Genomic DNA, 20,554 nt, shown 5'->3' with positions numbered 1-20,554 from the left:
AGACGTTCTGAGATGGTACTTCCGGCAGTCTTCCGGGTGCTTCAAAACGCCACTGAGCAACTTCCACTGACATGAATAGCTGGGGGGGCGGAGCTTCGCGCCAGTTCAGTCTCTATTATATATATACTCTATGATGTCCCCCAACACCAAATTGCGAGAAGGTCTACAGGCAGGTACAGGACTATTGCTTATAGCTACTTTCAAGTATATTTTATACCGCCAACAGCAGGTGGCGCTGTGACAACCTTGCGGCCTCCCACCATCCATCCTTTGGTAGCAAACCAATGACGTCAGTCACGCTGCTGACTGAGGTCAAAGTTGAACGCTTTCGATCCAACATGGCGGCGACCAAACGAGTGCTTTATGTTGGTGAGGATAATTTAAAAACATTTATTTTTACCCAACACACATTTAAAGCGTTTCTTTACCCAAGACGCGTGTAATACATGTTGTTTCAGTGGTGTTACATTACTTGAGTTATTCAGGAGGAATGTGATTTTTATGTCACGCTTTGTCTTTGAGACTCACGTAGGCTTTGTTTTCTATTCTCCCGTTGGGTTGGCTCCTCCGAATTATATCGGATCTATAAGCTCAGCTCCACTCACAAAGCGACTCGTTGTCGACTTGTAGATCGGATATTTTTCTACGCTCGGCTGGACACCGTCATACGACGAAATAGCCTACTATTATATATATAATCGGGCGACGCTACAGAGTAGCCCCGAAACATGGAGACAGAGAGGACCTTTTCTGTTACCTTTTAGCCTTAATGTCTGACTTACTGTACCTCGTGCTGTTTACATCTCTGACTAATAAAGTATTCAATCAATCAATAAAAAAAACTAAACTAAAAAAACTAAACAGGGCTTGTTTAGTTTTAGCAGTGCTTCCCAAACTTGTTCATGTCAAGGAGGAGTCCGTACCCCACGGACCCCCATTGGAGTCCGTACCCCACGGACCCCCATTAGAAAATATATACAAATATATGTGAAAAGTATATATTAGCCGCAATTTGCAACTCTAGATTTTTTTATAATGGGATGAATCTAGAGTTTTAATACCCTCCATTGACTCCCCACTCATCCAATTTGGTTTGTGATCTGCTTGTCTTAAACGACGTTAAACTCACAAACATTGCAGCTATAGTCCAAGCTTGAATTATCCTCTTTCAATCTGCCGAGCTTGTTTTTCATAAAAATCCCCCATAGACATGGTATGAGCTACTTTCTGTCAAGACATCCTCTGCAGGTGATTCTTTTTCTAAGTGTTGCAGTTTGGAAGCACTCGTTTTTGTTAACGGGTCGCGCTGCTGCCTCCTGCATTATGTGCAAATTCAAAACAGGTGGTACGCAGGGCCGTTCAGTGACTTATGACGAGTGCTTCCAAACTCCAGCACATAGAAAAATAATCACCTGCACAGAATTTCTTGACAGAAAGTAGCTCATAACATGTCTACGGGGGATTTGAAAGAGGATAATTCAAGGTTGGAAGTTCGGTTGGACCTGAATTAGGCTACGGTCCCCTATTTAATGGCATTTCTATCTCTGGCACCCCAATTTATATTGTAAAATCAAAGTTAATTGAACTCTGAGAGTGTACAAATGGGGCAGTGATGTAAATAGGTTTTCAATGTAATGAGTTCCGGGATGCAGGGATGGTCTTTTAGATTATTCCCAGGGACATATTTTGCCATTTTTACAAATTGCAGCATTTAACTCCCATTTCATTTTATATGGTTATAATGTGGTTATATCATATCATGTAGAAAACAGAAGAAGAAATGATTATTATAACTAATGCTAGCAAAATAAACTAGAATAAAAAAACAGTACAGTAGTGCATCCCATGGATGCAGAAGTCGTTGTTTTATTGCGTCCCTTAACTATAAACTGCATTTTGGAATGCAAAATGCACCCTATTTTAATCTCTGATTTGTACACTCTGAGTTACAGACCCATAAGGGTTCATTTGGTTCCTAATTATCATTTAGCTGGGGACCCCCTGGAACTCTCTCAAGGACCCCTAGAGGTCCCCGGACCCCACCTTGGGAACCACTGGTCTACAGAGTACAGACAACAATATAGGTGTGAGTTCACATTCAAACATAGCCTGTATTCACAACCAAGTGTCACTGTTGCGCAGCCTAACACACACATATTAACTGTATATATGATGATTTGGGGTGGTACAGTACAGTAGAGGGACCCCCTGGGGACCCCCACACGGTAACATTTCTCAACCGTTTCGGAAGCGGACAGCTCACCGGAATCGGCCCGGCCCCCTGGGTAAGTTCCTAGGGGTCTGGATGTTCCGGAGACCCCCAACATGGTAATTCTCATTTTTCCCCGGACTCCGGGGACACGGAGTTGCACCACTCACTTCACACGGGTGTGATTTTTGTAGAAGAGGCAAACTAAAATTATTTATGCCATTTGCTTTGATTGAATGATTGATTGAACACGTACGTTTATGATTTGATTTGGGTGTTCTACATTTAAGTGTTAGTGTTGATTATCGTGTATTAATCTAACTAGCCCTTACCAGTTGTGAGATATCCCCCCCCCCCTTGTGGCCACAGGGGGTACTGCGCCCTGGGTGCGTTTTTAATTCACTAATAAATTCATTATTAATTTATAAGTTGTTAAATTGGAAAAAGGGCTTCGTTAAGACCTCCATATTATTATGGTCAATGCCTGTGTGAAAAGTGGGAGTGATTGGTGCAGGCAGTGAGGAGCTACGGCAGTCACAGTGACACACAGACAGACAGACAGACATTGTCAGAATTATAGTATGATGATGGTGGTGGTGACGATGATGATGATGATGATTATAGTATGATGATGATTATAGTCAAACTAATACTATTATACTAAAAAAAGATAAAGATCAAGGGAAAAGATACCTTTTTACAGTACAATAATGTTTCAAGTTTACACATACTACAAATAAACGGCATGAACAATATTAGTTTGCCTCTTCTACAAAAAGTCTACAAAAAGATCCAGCATAGCTATATCCACCATGAGGACAGTCAAGATGTCACAGGCAGTGTCGGTAGGCCAATCAGAGGCAGACGGGGCGTTACCATGTCTATGCTCGGACGTAGAATAGATATACGCATTTCAAACACGTCTGTGCTGTGCCATTTAACTGCTAGAATAAACTAACAGTTGAAACCGAGGCATCTTCACCAAACCTGAAGTGTGGGAAAGGGTAAAGTAAATAGTTGTTGATAAAGTTAAGCTAGTACTAAGTACGGGACGGGATGTCCTTCTTTCGAGATAACAAAATATGCGGATAGTGATGACATTCAATATCAAAAATATATACAGTATTTATGGCAAATGGCATATTTTAAATTGAGATGATTATGGTGTTTGGAAATTGGAATTATATTTAGCTACCAATTTGTCATTGTCTATTATTAAATATTGTGCAACGTTCTACTCTGGATTTGAACCCGGTTTCCCTGCACAAGTGCTGACATTTTTTTTTACCAGAGCCTGCCTGCTTGCTCAGGGGATAAATTGAATCTTAATTCAAGATTCATGTCAGATCCTGTGTCTAGGTGAGACATGACCTGGCTTTGACACCATCTGAATGTCTAAATAAATGGTGCATTTTATTATATAGTGCCTTTATCCAAGGCACTTTACATAGAAAACCGATGGAGAAGCGCCGCTAATAATCCAAAAAACGCGCTCTGTGTGCAGGGACCTTAACCCTAGAGGAGCCTGGGATTGAACTGGGAACCTCACGGTTGCCATACAGCTGCTCTACCGGAGACAAAATACAACCACCCCAATTGTATAAGTTATATTGTATTAACATACCATACAGAAAAGATTAATTAATTTAAAAAATAAGAGTTGCATAGTGCCACTTTAACCAGCCGCTGTTTTTTCCCCCCTTTTTTTAAACTTTTCTTTTGACAGTTTTGATACATTTATGTAAGATATTTGTTGTGTTTGTGACAGGTGGCCTGGCCGAGGAGGTGGATGAGAAGGTGATGCATGCAGCATTCATTCCATTTGGTGACATCACAGACATTCAGATACCATTAGATTATGAAACTGGTAAGGCATCAATTAGTTATGTTGTATAAGTGTGATAATAGTGCCACTATTATTAGTGTATGTAACACCAACACCTAATAATAACAATAATAATTATAATTCATCAAACTTTAATAGATACAGATTTAGCATCTCTATTTTGTGTCATTCATTACTAGGGATGCACCGAAAGGGAAATTCTTGGCCGAAACCGAATATAGGAAACCGTTGGCCGAAAACCGAATATAACTATTATATATATTTTTACCTACCATCGCTGCCATGGCCGTACCTTAAAGCTACCAGATTTATGGCAAAATAAATGGTTATGGCAAAACTTAACTTAAATAATAATCACTATAATGGGTCCATAAAACCTTTATTCAGCTCTTTTGAATGCATTAATTCTATACACTATTCGGTGATATATTTTCTGCCTATTTGGGCCGAAACCGAATAGTCCGAAAATGCTTTTTTAGCCATTTTCTGCCGAATATTTTCTGCGGACGAATATTCGGTGCATCACTACAGGAAAAACCTCTCTCTCAAACAGTGACATTTATGGATGGAGATGAAGTATAAAATGGGGCTTAAACTGGTTAAAGCAAAAAATGAAGTAAAACTACAAGAAACGGCTAGAAATAGAATGTTAAGATTTGTTTAAAAAAATATTAAGATTTTGTATTATCGTGAGAACAATGGCTTCCATTATCGCATTGCAACCTTTCAGGAATAGAAAGCCTGCCGTTTCTATTAGCTTGGATTCCCCATCGATGATGTCACTGGTGGACGGCTACTTGGTGGGGGTACTCTAAAGTTTAGAGCCTTGTAGGTGGCGAGGAGTGTTTTGAGATGTCTATGCATGTCGACTGGGAGCCAGTGAAGTTGATGCAGGACTGGCGTGATGTGGTGATTGTGGTCACGGTTGCATAAATCACAACGGCAAAACGCAAAAGTGTCTCTACTTCTATGGAAGTCATGGCTGAAAGACGTCTGTGTTACTGTTGACAGCCACCATCTTTGTTTGGTGATCTGATAATGACCATAACCGATGCTTCTTCACTTGGAACAGATGCATGTGGATTGCTTACTTCCTCTGTGTAACAGGATAGGTGGGCAGTGCACCAGTGTTGTTTTTGGCAGCACATTTTGATTTTAGTTTTAGTCATAGTCTTAGTCACATTTTAGTCACCTGGAATATTTTAGTGTTAGTCTAGTTTTCGTAGACTACATCTATAGTTGATTTAGTCGACTACAATGTGTTTTGGCGGTGCCTTGATGCTGTCGTAAAGACTGATTTTTGCACCTGCTGAAAATAGCCTTGTAGATCTGCCATTTTCAGCATGTAACCAAGTGTAAAATGACTTATACTGGATTTCTTGTCCACTAGTCCCTTCCTAACATTTTAGTCTAGTTTTTATTTGTTGACGAAAATTGTCAGTATATTTAGTCTTAGTTTTAGTCAGCATAGCTTAGATTTCATTTAGTTTCCATTTAGTTTTCGTCAGTGAAATAAGTTATAGTCGACGAACATTTTTCGTCAACGTTCTAGTCATCGAAATCAACACTGCTCTGCAGGCCAAAGAGTACGCCGACGTGGTTACTGATCGCATGACACCAAGGTTTAGACCTCAGTTCTAGGCTAATCAGAATGGGGCGACTGTTATATTATTTCCACACAACTCTTAAGTTATAATAATGATATAGTTCCATGTTGAAAATGAGCATTTTTCAACACATTACATGTTACATTTGTTTTAGTTTTTCTTTTTGACAAAAATACACATCGTTATTGTACATCGAGGTGACCTGGATGTCCCTAGTGCCGACCTATCCTGTATCCGTTTTATATGCATGACTTTTTGTTGTAGATTGTTGACTTCTTCATTGGTTGTTTTTCAGAGAAGCACAGAGGATTTGCCTTTATTGAATTTGAGCTGGCAGAGGTAAGTTACTGCTACTGTGTGCAGTGACTTGTGTTGTTGTACTGTAGATTGCCACCTTGTGGACGTTGTAGGTCATAGCTTTGTCACAGAGTATGAGTGTTTGATCTGCATTTGTGATTGACATCTCTTTCTGAATGTTGTCTTCCATAGGATGCTGCGGCTGCCATTGACAACATGGTGAGTTGAGTTCACCTGACTCGCTTAAACCACTTTGAAGCTGGCGTCCCTGTTTTGGGCATGTCAATAAACAGATTTATAAAGAAATATAGCTTTATTTACTTTTTATTTTTTCCAAAAATAGATTCACCATATATTAGCTATTCTACTTGGCATAAATGGTAAATGGTGCATTTATATAGCGCCTTTATCCAAGGCGCTTTACATAGATTGTGCATTACATTCACCCATTCACACACACATTCATACACCGATTGCGGCGGAAGCCATGCAAGGTACCAACCAGCACATCGGGAGCAATTTGGGGTTCAGTGTCTTGCCCAATGAAGTACATTATATGTGCTTAAGTGATGACAAGTCCACAATGTCCACACATACAGTATGTGTCAAATTTCTAGTATAGTGAAGAAATGACACTGGGCCTCTGCTGTTTTCTCCCCAGAACGAGTCTGAGCTGTTTGGACGAACAATCCGGGTAAACATCGCCAAACCGATGAGAATCAAGGAGGGCTCATCCCGACCAGGTGATTATTAATGTATGACTAGTCTAAACTAAGTATGCCCCCCCTGGAGGGTATGTACAGATCTAAACTCTGTGACCGTCCTTCATCCTGGCTCCCTCTGTCTTCGTCCCTCAGTGTGGTCCGATGACGACTGGTTAAAGAAGTTCTCTGGGAAAACCGCCGAGGAGGGTGAGACGGAGGAGTCCGCTGGGGACGCCGCCAGTACCACAACGCAAGATGTGAGAATGCAGTCTTTTCAATTCACCCTTTGTCAGTAGTGCTGCCAGAATTGGCCAAAAATGATATTCGAATATTCCTTTTATATTGTATTCGAACAATTTTCGAATGATTTCGAATGTCGAATGTATATGATTTTAATATGAATATTGCAGCCTAATATGCTGTAAAACTTGATCTTTCTTTATCTATATGGTCCGGTCCTGTATGGGCTGTGGTTGGTGCTGAGAAATGCACTCTCTTGAGTCTTGCAATATCAAATGAATGATTCATAATTATCTTAATAGCCTAATTTTTGTATAATGTTTTAGTTTACGTGGCACAGTAAGTCTCGGCAGAACTCACACAGCAATTTTATTGTTATTTTTTTAATTTGAATCTTAATTTAAAATATTCGATTGTTCTTTTATTTTTTACATTCGAATATTCATTTGAATATGGAATATTCGTTGGCAGCACTATTTGTCAGCCTTCTGATTGGTCCCTGACTGAATAACCTTGTTTCTGCCTTGTTCATGTTGAATTTGCTAAAACATCATTGTTGGGGAAAAAACTAAAAACAAACATGACATGCCGAGTCACCATGTGATGTTCCTTTTTACTGACACCAAGTTTAACCCATTTTGGGCGGGAACCCCTTTTGGTGTTTCAAGCATTATGTTGTACTTTAGCTATTGAAAAATAGCAGATCTACACTGGGTGCCGTGCTACAAGCTTGTACATGAAAAAGGTTGAGATCCACTGACATAGAAAACTAGGTTTTTCAGAAAAGTCTTAGAATTTAGAAGCCTTTTTTAGACGGGTGAATTGTGTGTTGACATGGTCTGGTCTGTCTTTTTTTATTTTATTTATTTGGCAGGGACAGTACAAAACTAGAAAAAGTGCCCTTCTGGGCACAGGTCTCCACCAGGAGGATAGGAGTGTGAGTGTGATGTTTGGCAAAATGTTTAGAAGCAATATAACCGTGTGTGTGCGCGTGCGTGCAGCGTACATGCATGCGTGTGTGTGACGTGGCTTGGCCTGTTGTAGCGCCACCATGAGGCTGATTTGAAAACTCAAATGGCATTTCTTCCAAAGCCTAGTGGGAATATGCATGCACAGTTTCACCACAATCGGACGCTGCGTTGAGTAGTTGTGGCGATTTGTACAAAACGGGTACAAAGCGGGCTACTCCTGAAAAGTTTAGAAGCCAATCGTAGCTCTAGAGAGACTGTGTACCAATTTGCGTGATGTTTGGACAAAATCTGTAGGTGTACTGTCCAAAAACTTGTTTTGCACAAAGCGGCCTCCTGGTGGCGCTATAACAGGCCGTTCTGGAAATTTTGGGGCAGAGGTTCATCGTTGGCATCCAGGTGTGTGCAAAATTTGGCATCGACCGGGTTTACGGTGCCGGAGATTAGCTGATCACAGACGGACGGACGGAGTGCAAAACATACTCTCTCCCCATGCCTTCGGCCTGGTGGAGACAAAAAAACAATGCATAAAAACATGAAACCGTTGCGTTGGTTTATAGCCATGGCTAATTTGCAACCCCAGTCCATGGTTAGGCCTTTATATACAAAATATGATCTACCTATGCTATGCTAACAATAATCGTTTACAGAGAATACATGCAAATGCATCTGATCTAATAATATACTACTGGTATGCTAATTATAGTTTACAACAAAATGACAGTACACATTACATTAACCTACAAAACAGAGCAAACATAATCACTCCGATAACCAGTCAGAGACTATACATGTGAGCACAGTTGATTTGATTTCTACCATAGTTTGAGTCCTTTGTAGAACACGTTACCGTCCGTCTCTAGTTTTAGTGCCGTAGGTAAGGCGTTCCAAAGGTTTGGCCCCTTTACTGAGAAGGCAGACTGTCTGAATGAGTTGTTGCACCTGGGAACAATACAGTTAGTTACCACTCGTGGAGGCTTGTGTAGTTGCTCTACCAGAGCTCGTCTTGTGGATTATGGTCTGTCTTGTGGGTCAAGACAGTATGTTGTGATTGTCTGTTTGAGATTGTGATAATATTGTCTTATTATTCTTGTTGCCAGGGTGAGCCCCCAGCCAAGAAGGGCAGAGTCAACCCTCAGGTCTACATGGACATCAAGATTGGGAACAAGCTGGCAGGAAGACTTCGATTCCTACTGCGAGCTGACATCGTTCCCATGACTGCAGGTCTCTCTCTCTCTCTCTTTCTGTCTCTCTTTCTCTCTTTCTATTTAATACAGCTTTCCGTTAGACTCTGCCAGAAGGTTTTTTTTTTTCATTTTTCTTTTTTTTCATTTTTATTTATTTATTTCGAACATATTAAAACATAAAAGAACAGGCAATGGAAATAAAGGAAGAACTAGATTTAAAATAATAATAAAACAAGAAATAAAACAAGGTATATCTAATATCCTTATATTTTATGTTCGAAAAAGGGATAGGAAGAAGTTTAGTTAAAAACTTATCGGGTCCTACCCCTTCTTTGTGTATCAAAAAATAACATAAAATAAATAGTCAAGCATATACTGTATACAAGACAGTCAAGGGTCAAGGTTGACTCTTGAGGACATACATTTATACACTCACAAAAACATATGCGTACACACTGTACCCAGCTATTCTATCTTATATATATATTTATTATATCTTTTTTAAACTTATTCCATGTTTCACATCGTTTCAATTCATCTTTGCATTTATTCCACAGGATAACCCCTTTCACTGAAACACAGTGGTATTTTGCATTGGTCCTCACTAACGGCTGATTAAACATACATACCCCTCTAAAATCATAATGACTCTCTCTCTTCTGGAACAACCTCTGGATGTTGTTTGGTAATAATTTGTTTTGTGCTTTATACGTTAATTGGACTGTTTTCATGTCAACCAGATCTTTGAATTTTAATGCTTTTAAATTGATAAAGAGTTGGTTTGTTGGTTCTCTGTAGGCAGTTTTATTTACAATTCGTATTGCTCTTTTTTGGAGGATAAATATTGATTTAGTATTTTCCCCACACTTCCTCACAGTATGTTATGTATGGCAATATAAAAGAATTGTATAGCATATATAGTGAACTTTTCTTTAAGAAATCTTTGACTTTATATAGTATTGCTATAGATTTGGCTATTTTAGTTTTTATATAATTTATATGAGGCTTCCAACATACTTTATTATCTATTATTACTCCAAGGAATTTGACTTCATCCACTTGTTCAATTTCCATTTTGTTTATTGTAAGTTTTTTATTTGTATTAGTTATACGATTTCCAAATATTATGTATTTTGTTTTACTTAAATTTAGTGTCAATTTATTAAAATCAAACCAACTCTTTAACCTTTTTAGTTCCTGTTCCACCGTCTCCAGAAGTTGTTCCAGGTTATCTCCACTACAGATCAAATTAGTATCATCTGCAAATATTATTGTTTTCATTAGTTTTGAAACCTCACACATATCATTTACATACAAGATGAAGAGCAATGGACCCAACACGGAACCCTGAGGAACCCCACATTCCACATCTAATAATTGAGATTTATAATTATTTATTTGTACATACTGTTTTCTGTTTTGCAAATAACTACTTACCCAGGAGAGGGCTAACCCTCTAATTCCATATTTTTCTAATTTATATAATAATAAGTCATAATGTACCGTATCAAATGCTTTACTAAGATCAAGAAAAACTCCTATTGCATAATCTTTATTTTCTAGTGCCGTAGTTACTGTCTCAACAAATTCCATTAGTGCATGAGATGTTGTCCTATTTGCCCTAAAACCATATTGTTGTTCACATAATACTTTGTGTTTGGTAATGAATTCTTCTAGCCTCTTATAAAACACTTTCTCCAAAATCTTGGAAAACTGTGGGAGGAGTGAAACTGGTCTGTAATTTGTGAGTTCGTGTTTGTCTCCGGTCTTGAATATCGGCACAACTTTTGCTATCTTCATCTTGTTTGGGAATATTTCTTTTTTTAATGATTGATTACAAATGTATGCTAGAGGTTTCGCCACATATTCGATAATGCTTTTGACTAATGCCATGTCAAATCCGTCATTGTCTGTAGACGTCTTAGCCTAACGCCAGGGCTCCACCGGACGCGTTGCGTCTCCGTCGCGTGCGTCACAAAACGCACCGGTTCAATTTTAATGCACGCGTCGCGTCTCCGTCAACGCAACGCAACACGGGCAGTGGAGCCACCCTTCATTGATTAAAAGGGAACATTCCCTGACGGTGACGGTGACGCGACGCTGACGGAGACGCAACGCGCCCGGTGGAGCCGGGCCGTTACACTTATTGACAATGTCAATTATTTCTTTTTCATCTGTTCCTTTTAAAAACATAGAGTTTGACACCTTTATGGTTTGGCTCTCCACAGTATTTGTATTGCCAGTCTTTGGGATCTTCCTTGCCAAACCAGGACCAACCTTAACAAAAAAATCATTGAATTCATCTGCCACTAAATTCATTTCATTAATAGTTGTGTTATTCATTGTCCGAAAATAATTTGGGTATTCTATTTTCCCATCGCCCTTTTTTATAATTTGATTAAGTACCTTCCATGTATTTCTAATATTACTCTTATTTTCATCCAATATTTTACTGTAATAGTCCCTTTTACGGCTTCTCATTATTCGTATCAGTTTATTTTTATATATCTTATACTTGATTTCTGCCTCTACTGTCCTCTTTTTTTAGGAATTCTTTATATAGTTTATTTTTCTTCTTACATGCTTTTTGTATTCCCTTAGTTATCCATGGTTTTCCACCAAATTTCTGCTTGACAGTTTTCTTCACTAGAGGACAGTTCTTATCATAGAGAGCAGTTAATATGGACAAAAAAGTATAATATGAGTCATTCACATCCTCAATGTAAACGTTATTCCAGTCCTGGTTCTTTAACTCTCTTTTAAAGGACTCAACTGTCTTTTGTGTTTTTATTCTACTTAATATTTGAGTTTTTGTATCCTTGTTGGTCCTGATTCCGCCCCTAGTGACCGCAAAGACTGGAAGGTGGTCAGTTGCATCATTCATAATTATTCCACTTATTATTTTCTTATCAATAACGTTAGTAAAGATATTATCAATGAGTGTAGCACTATGCGTTGTTATTCTAGTAGGTCTTGTGATGGTGGGATACAAGCTCATACTGTACATGGAGTTAATAAAAGGTAGATTTGAATGAATTGTTTGTGTAATAACAGGTTGAAACAATCCTGATAAAGGCAGATGTATGATGAAAATATGTCTTTTATTCTAGAGAACTTCCGCTGCCTGTGTACACATGAGAAAGGCTTTGGGTTCAAAGGCAGCTGCTTCCACCGTATCATCCCTCAGTTCATGTGTCAGGGAGGCGACTTCACCAACCACAACGGAACCGGCGGAAAGTCAATCTATGGTCGCAAGTTTGACGACGAGAACTTTGTCCTCAAACACACGGCTCCAGGTGAGACCTGAGTTGCTTAAGTGCACACTAATATTCCAATTGCTGGTATTAATCAGGTTGTGGCATATATTTGATTGATGTTTTTACATGCATAATTGGGGTGTCGTGTTACAACGTCGAGCAAGACATTGTTATTTATGCATGTTAAAATCCCGACCGAAATCGGACAAGTGTCAGAAGATTGTGTGGGGAGAAAAAACATGGTGATTTTGGATGTACAGTCATTTTAACCTGAGACCAGATTCTACAGAATGTGTTCCAAATCCTGACAGTTTTCTGAAGAACGTAACAGTGGTGCTCAAACCTTTTCATGTCAAGGCACTTACACCCGCCTTCTAATGAGAGCGCAAAATCTGTCTTGGAAGAGCCATCCATCGACTAATCTAATATACGGCAACCTTCCCCGTGTTTCTTCACTGGTCCGATCCAGAAGAGCGCAGTTTGCCGGCCACTGCTACAGAGCTGACAATGAGGTTATACAGTATCTTTCCTTCTTCTCTGGAGTCCTGCCTCAGGGCGGACCAGAGGTAGAAAGCTGTCGTTCCCTGATGTCATCGCTAGGGACACATGCTTCAGTAGGCAGGAACTGGGGGTGGCAATGAAGGACCGGGAAGTCTGGCGTAGCATTGTGGAATCCATGATCTCGACCGCGGTCAAAAAATGATGATGTCAAGGAACCACAGATACTATCTGTATTTACAAGCTTGTAAGCTGTATGCCGCGCCACAAGCTTGTAGATCTGCTATTTTTCAACAGATTGTTTAAAATAAAGTAATGGTTAAAGTGGTTTAAAGCTATAAGGTGACACAGATGCGTCCTCTGGTCTAAATGAGTTAAATTAGGGTAAGATCAGCGTATTTGTTGCCTAGTGTATTAACTAGGCTTCTCTTTTGGTCATATAGCACAGCTCTCCATGGCCAATTCTGGTCCAAACAGCAACGGCTCTCAGTTCTTCATCACAACGGACAAGACGGACTGGCTCGATGGCAAGCATGTGGTGTTTGGAGACCTGATAGAGGGCATGGAGGTGGTCCGTGCAATGGAGGTAAGATCTGGTGTATGTTGTTATTGTATACAGTATCATTTTCAACAATCATCACAATTAGCCCTTTGCTAAATCCCACCCGAAAAAGCCATTGTCCAATGCCAATCCAAATAGTTTAGCAACTGTTGCTATGCAGGTCAAGCTTTCGCCACCTCATAGCTGTCAATGTTATTTTGCATGGCTGAGTTGTTGAACATATACACGGCTTAATGTCGAGAAAGTTACACGACTGACCCACCCAGGTGATGGCAATAATACTAATGACAGTAGTCTACCGTGCAACATGAAAACTCCTGTCGGGTGGTCGTTAAAAGTTGATTTCTCCCTCTGTAATTTCCTCATATTTCTAGTTTATTTAAATAGTGTCATGCACATTTGTCCAGTGCATAGCCTACTACAGGCCTGGTAAGACATTTTGATGCTCTTGCTACTGAAATGATCTATTATGGAGAAATCCCATTATTTTACATGCATCTCAATGGGGGAGAAGGAGAGCTTGCCCTGTCTCCTCACTGCTAACGTGCCTATTGGACAAGGACGGGTTGGGAAGGGACTTAGCAAAGGGCTGCTTGTAGTTTCTTCCCCCAGACCATCAGAACCCTGAATGCTCGCCATATACTCGCCCCAAAACAAACCTCTTGAGATGAATAGCACTTTATCTATATTGCACTTTGGATGCATCAGCACTTTCTGTTACAAATGTGACAAGCTAAGTTGTGGAGAACAGTATTGTTCCCCTGTATTCCTAGTGTGTATTGTGACAATAAAAAACTGATTCTGATGCATGATTAGTAATTGAAACATTTGTACCATGTGCATTTTATTTAGAGACTGTCCAAGCAATGGCGGTCGGTTCCAATGCTAGTCTTGTAATCCTCAGCATGACCCTGTCTTGTGTCCGTACAGGCTCAAGGAGCAAAAGATGGCAAGCCCAAGCAGAAGGTGATCATCTCTGACTGCGGAGAATATGTATGATGTGTGTGTGTGTGTGTGTGTGTGTGTGTGTGTGTGTGTGTGTGTGTGTGTGTGTGTGTGTGTGTGTGTGTGTGTGTGTGTGTGTGTGTGTGTGTGTGTGTGTGTGTGTGTGTGTGTGTGTGTGTGTGTGTGTGTGTGTGTGTGTGTGTGTGTGAGACATGACAGATGGGGATGACAGAAGTGGAGTTTTTTTGTCTACTCTATTTTGAACTTGTGTTCTCTGTCAATATTTCAATAAACCTTTTTTTTTTATTATTAAGAATTAGAACCAAATTGTATCTTTGTCATGGCTGGTGTGCAGTTTTATTTGTTTTTTGTGCAACTATGTCAAATTTGTCTCATAAAATTGCCAACAATTTTATATGGTTTATATGGTCCACTGATTCCCCACATTTTGGCACGAAGAGCTTCAATCTGAAAGAAAACCATCAGTGTCTGATATAATTGTACAACACTGTTGTTAGAGCTATTCTACTAAAGGCAATATGTGTTCCCTTTCATTCTCATATGACATTCCAAATAGGTCATTGAAGTCACATCCAACGGTAAAGTCTTGTAATCCTCCTCAGCACGTCTTGTTTACATTCAGGTTCAAGCAAGCAGAAAGCATGCATGTGTGGACAGGAATTAAAACAAATCTTTGGGCGTCAGGTTCTACCTACTCCGCTCATCAGGCACTTCAAAAGACCTATAACCAGAACCAAATTGTATCGCCGTGTTTGCATTTTAAAATTGCATATTTTATCCTCATCGATTTGACAATTTCATGTTTCATTTTATTAATACTCTTGACTAGAGTAAAGACCCAGCGTAGAGTTTCTGTTGACCGTTATGGAGATTATTATATTTTTTTCTGGCATACATTAATCTATTTACAGAGAAACGAGTTGGTAGAAGAAAAAGTGTTAATGGAACTTCTATTTGTTCACTGTCATATCAAGCCGTTGACCCATTTAGACCTGAAGACGATTCTACAAATGTCTTCTAAATCCTTTTCTGAAAAACACATGTTTCTATGTCAGTCGTTCTCAAACTATTTCATGTCAAGGACCCCAAATGATATGTAATAGGCCGCCGACCCCCATCTGAAAATATGTTGTTCCAGGCACCCCTCCAGAAGCAAAGATTTGAGTAAAAAACGTTCGCTCTGAAATATTATATTCAAAGATTTTGCCACATTTTCACGATTTTTCAAAAATAAGATCTACAAGCTCGTAGTGTGGCACTCATGAGCTTGTAGATCTGCTATTTTTCAATAGCTAAAGTATAACATAATGCAGTTAAAACACCAAAAGGGGATCCCGCCCCAGTTAGGGGTTTAGTGTCTGGATTTGAACCCCACATTATTTTTTTCACTGTCCAATCATGCTCCTGTTTGTGAACCCGGCCAGCAAGTGAACTCAGTGAAAGAAGGAACAAAGAAAGTGAAATGTGTCAACCATGTGTTGTGTTGTGTAGGACAGGCTACCTTAGGCCAGGGGCTCTCAACCAGTGGGTCGCGACCCAAATTATTTTGGGGTGTCCCCAGATTTTTTTCTTTTGTTTCAACTGAATGTCTGGTAAATGGAAATGTCCTTAATGATTATATCTGGTTTCAGTATTTATTTATGATGTATTTTCTCTATTAAGGTTATTGCAGCGGTCAATTTGTATTGGGGAGGGGGACGGGGCGCGGGTCACGAGACATGGTCAAAGCATTTCCGGGGGTCACGAGCCAAAAGCGTTGAGAAGCCCTGCCTTAGGGCTACATGAAACTTGATCGAGTGCTCTCATCAGTGTTTTAAAAGCCCTGATGAATCATTTTGGACTATTTGATGTGCATATACATGGTTCATATAATGTAGCCTATCTTGCCTCCATGTAGACTCATTTTGTTAGTTTAATTTAACAATTATTAATGTAACTTTCTATTTTGATTATTTTAATTCAGCAGCAGTTTATAAGACATAAAAGCAATGGTGATTTTCAACAATCTTTTGGAAACGTATGCCCAAAAAGGTTGCCCAAAATGCCCACTCAATTTAGACTATAGGCCTATAGACTATACAGAAGGAACAGGCCAGGGGCTCAGACTTTGCCTGCATCATATTCATAAAATAAATGGATCAGCTTCTGAGATTATTTTCTGGAGGGCTCCCTTCACTTTTATTCGGGGATCCCCCACAGTAGTGTCAAAGTGTCCTTGAGCAAGACTCTGAACCCCTAATTGCTCCCGATGTGCAGGTTGGTGCCTTGCATGGTTTCTGCCACCATCTGTGTATTGTGAATGGGTGAATGTTATGTAATGCACAATCTATGTAAAGCGCCTTGGATAAAGACGCTATATAAATGCACCATTTACCGTTTCACTTGAGTAAATGAAAGTGCTATGCATGCAAGTGTTGCGTGCTACCTTCATGTGATTAGTTAAATATTACATTGTATCGAAAATCCACAAAAAAGTTGATAATCAGGTGTACCACACATGTCTTTGTCTTGGTTTCATTCAGGTAGTTGCCGTTGGACTAAATAATCTTAAAATTGTGTGAACTGTTTGGACGCCATCTAGTGTCCATCAGTAGACTACATGCACAGTCAAGCACAGTTCAATACAATGTCTGCTATTAAACATCCATTGTGTCCATACTATAATACTATACTATAATATGTAAATCGTCTCACTATGCACTATTGAAAAATGTATGAAGCCTAGAATTGCTATAAGAAGACCAAGATCATTGCTGAATGATGAATGTCCAAAACCATTTATTTTTTTGCATTATATTTTAACCCAAACAAAATGAAAATAGATGGACTTTTACGTATGGTATATGGGCTATGTTTATATCATGTATCACTACTTTTACTTAAAAAAAAACCCCATAGCGTCTACTTTATTTATTATAATGTAATTAAATATAAAAAGTTCCACCACTAGCCATCTAATTTCTAGGCTATTTTCTATCTTCCATCATATATACACTGTATAGTTGTTCTTTCCCTTTTTACCTCCTTTATGATGAATGAATCCCTGGATGAATTGAACAAGGTGGACCCTCTTGTAAACAAGTGTAATGCTTTATTGGGTTGTCCACTCACAGTTAACAGTCTTTGTTTTGAGTTGTGCTTGAAATGTACTGTAATTCTGCAAACTGTTAATAAAAATGTCAATCAATCAACATGTGAGACTTTTTTGGTGCAAATATAGGCCTGGGGTTAGGATTTGTGAGATCTTTATTTTGATGTATTGGTGAAATGAGTATAAATATACATGTATGTTTTTTAAAATGGTTTTAAATTGTTTTTAATTGTTGCACTAAAGTGTCTGAACAGTTTATTTTTACATCAATGTCTGGGTCCCCACCCACTCACTCAGGGGTGACGAGTCACACCTGTAGTGATGGGAGGGGCACCAAAATGTGGTGTTCTGATTGGTTAATGGGGGCACTCCCTGAATATAAAAGTACAAACTTTTGTCTATGTTCACATGACCTGATGATCATAGATTGACCAGTGTACCAGTGAAGAAGAAGAAGAAGAAGAAGAAGAAGAAGAAGAAGAAGATTGTCAGAACATGAAACGAAAAACCCCAAAGGAGGTAAATGCTGATGTTTGATTTATTTTATTTTATATCAATATCTTTAACACTATTAAACCTTTTATACACCAATAGCCTATATCTATCGAAGTAAAAGTCATAGCTTACTCGATAAAACACGTATGGTAGTCAAACAAACATCTGTTCCAAATAGATATTGTTGTCCTAAAGTTTAAACCTTAAACTACACTGGGTTTTAGCCGCTAACTGGGTTTGTACTTTGTAGTTCTATCCTTAATTAAAGCATACATTAATGTGTGTAGTGTGTTAAACCCTGGATGGTCAAGAGACACCCAGGGATTGTAGCCTATTATACATTGAGATGTTTTGTTTGCTCAGTACACGTAGGCATATAGCAGCATCTAAGGGTGGAGAGCACATGGTTTTTGATTGATTGATTGAAAAATGTATTAACAGTTTGCAGAATTACAGTACATTTCAAGCACAAACTCGATACAAAGGCTGTTAACTGTGAGTGGACGACCCAATTAAGCATTACACTTGTTTACAACAGGGTCCACCATGTTCAATTCATAAAAACATTTAGAGACGTACAAATAGACACTTCTATATAGACAAAGAACAGAACAGGAATTCATCATAATGGAGGTAAAAAGGGAAAAGAAACCTATACAGTGAGGGGAAAAGGGGGGGGGGGGGGCGGTGGGGGGGGATTCAGATTTTACTGGGGCCAGTTTCGAATTGCAGCCATCTGTAGGTGCCCTTTGAGAGCGGTTTTGAAGGAGTCAAGGGATTTGCATGTCTTAATGACTGTTGGTAGGGCGTTCCACATTTTGGTGGCATAGGAGCGAAAAGAATTTAGTCCCTTGTTTGTGCCGAATCTGGGTTGTACATGGTTCGTTGCACTCCCTCTGGTGTTGTGGGTGTGGACTTCGTTAACATTAAGGAAGTATCTAGACAGGTACATGGGTATCTTGGTGGTGTATCGAATCTTGTGGACCAGACCCATTGCAAGATGCTGTACTCTGTCGTCGACCCTAAGCCATTCCAGCCTGTCGAAGTGGGCAGGGGTGAGGTGGGTTCGGGGGGCGAGGTCAAGTAGGAGCCTGACCAGTTTGTTTTGAGAAGTCTGGAGCCTGGTTTTAAGGGCCTTTGAGGTGCTGTGGTACCAGGAGGTGCATGCATAGTCAAAGAAACCCTGTACAAGGGCTCCTGTTAAGGTCTTCAAGGTGTTTTTGTCGACCAGTGAGGAGATCCTGTAAAGGAATCTTGTTCTATGGTTGACCTTTTTGATTACGTTGGTGGCCATTTTATCACCGGAAAGATTAGCCTCCAGGATGGAACCTAGGTAGGTAATTTCATCTTTACGTTTGATAACATTGTCACCCACTCTAACCAAGAAGCCATTTGCCTTGCTGAGATTACTATTAGAGCCAAAGAGACACAGCATCATCATCATCGTGGCATCATTCTTTATTTCAAGTTGTCAGTCAGTCTCAGTACAGCATCATGGTAGCATGGTCCAGCAGCACTCTCCCCCAGTTCCCTCATCAATGACATACAACCCCCTTTTATTGTCAGGCAAGCCCCAGTATACAGGAAATAGATAGTCAATAACAGGTGGTCATACAACATCTCCGTTTATGGTCGCAGTTAAGCAAGCAGGGAAGCAGGAAACTACCTATTCCAAGTGCTCTAAGATGAGAGCACACTATTAGTAAGTGAGCATTGGAACTCCAGCTGTCAGATTGACAGCTGTCGTTGGTGGGTGTTTGGGAGAGGAAGACATAGGTGTCAGTCTCCTTTCTGTTCTAAATAGGAATAGTTACGCAAATACACGTTTGCTGACAGAGTTTATAGTAGGCATGGAGATTCAGCTGTTCGAATGCGTATTTGTGATGGCCCATTCAATTTGACTGAATGGGAGAACTTATATATTTAATAGTATAATTGACATTCTAAAATTGCCATTACAGGCAGTAGCAGCAGCAACAACACCGCCGCTGCAGCAGCCAGCAGCAGCCAGCAGGTACCACTCTTAATATTTTACTTAAGTAAAAGTATCAAATACTGTTAAAAGTCTGGTATTTTCCCTCCCTCTCTCGTGCACGCACACGCGTGCGCGCACAGTTCCACCTCCTTTTTAACAATCACAACAGAGTCCGTAGTAGCTAGTGATGGATGGGACAATGTTTTCAGCGCAATTATCGTGCGGCGGGCGCCCCTCACCCCCCTGCCCTTCCCCCAAAAAAAGCATTACGGTTTGTGCTCTCCTGTCTCTACTCCTGCTGAAATCATCAGCTTGTTCTGTTCATCAATGTGTTGCTTATGAAAGGGGGCTTTAGCCCCTGCCTTTTTGACCGTCTGAAACTGTCCTCTCTAAATCTGCACTGCACTAAACCTTTCTTAATTAGCGCGGTGCCGTGCAGGCGTGGAAAGTGCGCACACCGAATCATAGCAGATCTACAAGCTCACAACACATCACAGGTGACATTGTGAGCTTGTAGAGTGGCTTTTTTTCGGTGTGCGCTCTGCGGTACTGTCGCGCAACGAAGTTGAAGTGTGTGTGTGTGTGTGCATGCATGTATGTATGTATGTATGTATGTATGTATATGTGTTGACCTGGTTAGCGGTTAGGTCAT

At 39.9% G+C, this 20,554-nt stretch overlaps 1 protein-coding gene across 1 annotated transcript; it reads left to right on the top strand.

Moving 5' to 3' along the window:
• The first annotated feature begins 244 nt into the window (after nt 1–244).
• On the top strand, nt 245–14,644 carry LOC306942076 (peptidyl-prolyl cis-trans isomerase E). Its single transcript, XM_079527776.1, has 10 exons — nt 245–369; nt 3,978–4,076; nt 5,958–6,001; nt 6,152–6,178; nt 6,621–6,702; nt 6,817–6,920; nt 8,972–9,095; nt 12,169–12,354; nt 13,257–13,399; nt 14,306–14,644. Exons 1-10 carry the CDS (start codon nt 285–287, stop codon nt 14,372–14,374), a joined length of 963 nt encoding a protein of 320 aa, XP_079383902.1. The 5' UTR covers nt 245–284; the 3' UTR covers nt 14,375–14,644.
• The last annotated feature ends 5,910 nt before the right edge of the window (nt 14,645–20,554 follow it).

This window comes from Electrona antarctica (assembly GCF_951216825.1).
Source record: "Electrona antarctica genome assembly, chromosome: 18".
In the NCBI taxonomy this organism is placed as follows: domain Eukaryota; kingdom Metazoa; phylum Chordata; class Actinopteri; order Myctophiformes; family Myctophidae; genus Electrona; species Electrona antarctica.
Note: the sequence above shows the minus strand (reverse complement) of the source record. Positions and strands in the feature narration are given on the sequence as shown.